General features: G+C 38.1%; 1 protein-coding gene across 1 annotated transcript; it reads left to right on the top strand.

Moving 5' to 3' along the window:
• Positions 1–1,638, top strand: LOC109350578. Its single transcript, XM_019591802.1, has 4 exons — positions 1–106; positions 187–681; positions 759–1,238; positions 1,337–1,638. The coding sequence occupies exons 1-4, from the start codon at positions 1–3 to the stop codon at positions 1,636–1,638; spliced, it is 1,383 nt and encodes a 460-aa protein (XP_019447347.1).

Below are 5,380 nucleotides of genomic sequence, written 5' to 3'. Positions count from 1 at the left end.
ATGACTGTGACTGGGATTTTGTGCCTTCTCAAGGCCGCTCTGGGGGTATTCCGAGTATCTAGGATGCGACAAAGTTTCAGAAGACTAATGTTGTCCATGGGTCTAGGTTTTTGGCAGTGTTGGGTATGTGGAGGTAGAGTCAAGATGTTTGATGCATTGTTAATGTCTATTCTTCTTGTGTGTTAGCTCAAAAGAAGAAATTATGGGATGATTTGGTGCAGCTTAAGTGTGATATTGGGAATGCTTTATGGTGTGTGATGGGTGATTTTAACGAAGTTGGACAAAATTATGAGCGTGTGGGGAACACAGTGGATGATGTTAATAGGGAGTCGGTCCTATTCAATTCGTGGATTATAGATATGGATGTTATTGACCTTCCTTTCATTGGGAAGAGTTTTACCACGTATAGAGCAGGAGGGAGTTGTATGAGTCGCTTGGTTAGAATCCTTTTATCTGGTCAATGGACCGATAAGTGGCCTGAGGCTTCTCAATGGGCGATTCCCAGATCTTTTTATGGTCATTGTCCAGTTTTGCTGAAATATAAATATGTTCTAGTTGGTCATGTTCCCTTCAAGTTGGTCATGTTCCCTTCAAGTTCAATAATTTTTGGGTTAATCATATGGATTTTCGGGTGTTTATCTCTAATGCTTGGAGTAATATGGAGGGGCATGGTTGGTCTGCGTTTGTGATTCATGAGAAAATGCGCCAGTTAAAGGCTAAGTTGAAGCTTTAGAATAGAGAAACTTTTGGGTCTATAGATCAGAAGCTGGTCGTGATTAGCAAGGATGTGTTGAGTATTGATTTGGAGGGGGAAGAGTCTAGTCTTCCTCAGGAGAAGGTAGCCTTGAGGCAATCCCTTATTGTGGATTGGTGGAAATTTTTGAAGATGAAGAACAGTCTTCTCTTCCAGAAATCTAAGAGTCGTTGGCTAAAACAAGGGGATGCTAATACAAAGTTTTTTCATGCTTCTATCAGAAGCAGAAGGAGTAGAAATCAAATCCATGACTTGTCGTTTGATGGTCATTGGTGTGAGGATGTACATGTCATAACTGATCGGGTTATGGGGTATTTTATTAATCAGGTTTCAAAATCATCAGTGAAGAGACCAAGACTTGATGGTGTGGATTTTAATGTGTTGTCATTTGATAAGCAATCTCGACTTTGTATTGAGTTTTCAGTGGCAGAAGTTAAGCGACAGTCTAGAGTTGTGCTAGAGATAAAAGTTCGGGTCCGGATGGGTTTAACTTGACTTTCTTTCAGGAGTGTTGGGAAGTGGTTAAGGAGGATGTATGTAATTTTATTAGAAAGTTTCATAAGAATTCTAAATTACCTTCAGGTGTGAATTCCTCTTTTATTACTTTGATTCCTAAGATTCTCAATCCTAGCATGGTTCAAGATTTTTGTCCTATTTCCCTTATTGGCTCTTTATACAAAATTTTGGCAAATATTTTAGCATTGAGATTGAAAGATGTAATGGGGTCTCTTATCTCGCCTTCTCAGTTAGCCTTCATTCAAAACATGAGTAATTTGGATGTAGTAGTGGTGGTGAATGAAGTCATTCACTCTGCTAATCAAAATTCTGAGGGTTGCTTTCTTTTTAAGGTGGATTTTGAGAAAGCTTACGATTCGGTGAACTGAGATATTTTCGATTATATGTTGGATGAAAACTTGTTTGTCTTCTACTAAGATGTCAGTTTTGATTAATGGGTCTTCGACGAATCAATTCTCAGTTTCAAAGGGGATTAGGCACGGGGATTCGTTAGCCCCTTTTCTATTCCTTCTGGTTGTAGAGGGATTCTCTGGTTTGATGAGGAGTGCCAAGTTCAATAGCTTCTTTGAAGGTGTTAAACTCGACAATCAAGATGTGGGGGTGATGGATCTGCAGTTTGCTGATGATACTATTGTGGTTTGTAAACCGGATGTAGAGAATATTTCGTGTCTCAAGAGTATTTTGAGGTGTTTTGAGTTAGCTTCAGGCCTTAAAGTGAATGCTCACAATAGTTTTTTGTTCTCCATTAATGTGGAAGAGACTTTTTTGGAAGATGTTGCTAGCTTTCTTTCTTGTAATTGTGGTTCTCTGCCTTTCACTTACTTGGGTATTCCAGTGGGGGCTAATCCAAAAAGGATTTCTTCGTGGTTAGATGTTATTGATGCTGTTAAAAGTAGACTTGGTTCTTGGAAGAATAAGTTCGTCTTCTTTGGGGGTAGGCTTGTTCTTCTTAATGCAGTTTTAGCAAATATTTCTATTTATCTTCTATCTCTGTTCAAAGCTCCTAAAGTTGTTATCCTGGGTTTGGTAAAGATTCAAAGAAAGTTCTTGTGACGTAATATTAATAGGGGTAGAGGGGTTCATTGGGTGTCTTGGAGTGAGGTGTGCAAGCCTAAAAGTGCTGGGGGTTGGGTGTTAAGGATCTAGGTGTCTTTAATAATGCTTTGTTGGATAAGTGGAAGTGGAGATTTTTATCGGAACCTAATTATTTGTGGGTGCGGGTTGTTAAGTCAAAGTATGGGGTTTTTTGCCTCTCCCGGAGGCTGCGTTTGGGTCGGTCTGGTGGAAGGAAATTAGTAGTTTAGGTGGGGTGGAGGGGGTGGGTGATGATTGTTTTTTTTCTAACATTTTTAGAAGTCTTGGTGATGGGTCTCAAACTAGATTTTGGTTGGATATTTGGTATGGAGTGAGTAGGTTTTGTGTTATTTTTAAGAGGTTGTCTTTGGTGGCTTTGTATTTAAATTGTTTTGTTTCTGACTATGGTGTTTGGGTTGATGGAAATTGGGTGTGGTCATTGAAGTGGAGAAGAAAATTGTTTGTGTGGGAAGAAGAGTTAGATGGGCAATTATATAATATTATTCAGCCTTTTTCTTGTTATCAGAGAAGGCTAGATTCGTGTGGGTGGAGCCTATGTTCAGCAGGGGTGTATTCTATGAAGTCTGTTTACGAAGCGGAAATTCAGATTTTGATGTCGGCAAAGGACCAGCTGCTGAAAAAGGTTTGGATCTCTTGTGTTATTAAATGGTCACATTTTGTATTTTTTTATATTAATGCAAGGAGTAAATATGCAAGCCACTGGATTTCACATGAGGTTGTTGTAAGTGCACGATATTCAGCTTCTAAAGATGAACATGCCACAATGGTTTTCTTCTTAGATTTTCATGAGACTGGTGAGTTTCCAAGGAACACACATGAACCACTGGTGGATTTTCTAGAGTCAATACATGCTGCCCAATTAGTGTCACTGAATGCTTACAATTGAAGAGGAGAGGTTGATGAGTAAAATAAGCCTTGACGTGGGTTGCTTTTGATGTATCTCAAAATTCGTGTGAGAGCTTGATGGTGGTTGGTGGTGGATTTTGCCATAAACTGGTTAAGTTGTTGGGCAACATAGCTCAAATTTGGCCTTGTGTTTGTCAAGTAGAGCAACCTCCCTACGAGTCTTCTATAGGATGCAGGAGCAATGTATGATGATGAATCATCTTGATGCAACTTTGTTGTTTTGATGATTGGTGTTTGTGGTGGTTTAGATGCCAAGTAGCCTGTGTCTGATAAGATGTCTAGTGCATATTTTCTTTGGCATAGGGTGATACCTGCAACTAATCTAGAAACTTCCAATCCAAGAAAATATTTTATAATACCAAGATCTTTTATTTTGAAGTGATTGTGTAAGCAACTTTTAACATGCTTTTTTTCATTTGGATCATTACCAGCCAATACTAAATCATCAATATATATATATAAGCAAATCTATGAAATGCATACTTCTGGCCTTTGTGAATAGTGATTTATTATGATGAGAATATGTGTATCCTAATGAGGTAAGAGCCTTGGTTAGCCTAGTAAACCCTTGCCTTCTAGCCTTATTTAGTCCATATAAAGACTTATTTAGCTTGTATACCTTATTTTGTGTCTTATAGACCACACCTTATGGTATTTTCATGTATAGATATTCATTTAACTCTCCATGAAGTAAAATACGGTTGACATCTAGTTGATGTATAATCCAGTTTTGTGAGGCTGCTATAGCAAGAAGCAACCAAACAGTGGTCAATTTGACCACTAGTGCAAATGTTTCCAGAAAATCTATGCCTCCAGTTTGGTTATAGCCCTTTGCTACTAACCTAGCCTTATACATTTATATTGATCCTTCTGATTTTTATTTAATTTTATAAACCCACTTAGAATCTATAGGCTTCTTATCAACATGGAGGTCAACAAAGGTCCATGTTTTATTGCGTTCAAGTGCATTTAACTCATCATTCATAGCTTTTATCTAGTGTTGGTGTTTAATAGTTTGGTAGTAAAATCTAGGCTCAATGGTAGTGGTGATGGAAAGAACATGGCTTAAATGTGTAGGTGAGATGGCTTGGTAGGATATGACATATGATATGGGGTGATGGATATGCTTGTGTGAAGGTTTAAGGAAGGTCAGATTGCAGCGGAAGTCTTGCAGATAGGTTGTGGTTGTCTAGGACGTGTGGATCTTCTAAGTTGTTGAGGTGATGAGTTATTGGGTTCAAGGTTTTGGTCAGGTGGGCATATCTCCAAACGATTTTCATATTGATTGGTGTGGTTAGTGTCAATAGACAAAGGTGTATAGTATTCTGGTTGCTCTAGGAAATTAAATTTGTTATCAACCAATTCACTTTAAGTTTCATTGTCCAAAGGCTCATAAGGAAATATGTGTTCATAAAAGATCACATCCCTAGAGATGTATATCTCTCCATTTTGCATATCAAAGAGCATGACACCCTTTGTGCCTTGTTTGTTTCCTGAGTAGATGCATTTCCTAGCTCTTGGATCAAGCTTAGATCTATGTTGGGTAAGAGTGTATGCAAAGAATAGGCAGACAAAAACTTTTAGGTCCAATAGGTTAGGAACCTTGTTATGTAAAAGCTCATAGGGAGATTTGTTGTAAAGGATATAAATAGGCATCTTATTTATGAGGTAAGTGGCCTGCTGCACTACATAGGTCCAGAAGGATTTTGGTATTTTAGATTAGAAGATAAGGATTCTAGTGACATTTAAAAGGTGTCTATGTTTCCTCTCCACTACACAGTTTTGTTGGGGAGTTTCTATACAAGAGGTTTAATGTAGTATCTCATAGTCACTATAGAGCCTAGGCATGTTAAACTCACTCCTTTTGTCACTTATTATGACTTTAATCATCCTACCAAATTGGGTTTGTATCATTTTTTATGAAGTCTTGCACAAGAGTTCTTATCTCGGACTTGGCTTTCATAGTATAAAGCCAAGTATATATAGTATGGTCATCCACAATGGTAAGGAAGTATTAGTATCCATGTATGGAGGTGTATGCTATGGGGCCCCGTATGTCCATATGCACTATGTCAAAAGCATGTTCACTCATGTTCTTATTACTAGGAA

This window comes from Lupinus angustifolius, chromosome LG06 (genome assembly GCF_001865875.1).
Source record: "Lupinus angustifolius cultivar Tanjil chromosome LG06, LupAngTanjil_v1.0, whole genome shotgun sequence".
Taxonomy (NCBI): domain Eukaryota; kingdom Viridiplantae; phylum Streptophyta; class Magnoliopsida; order Fabales; family Fabaceae; genus Lupinus; species Lupinus angustifolius.
This window is presented reverse-complemented; position numbering and strand designations above follow the sequence as displayed.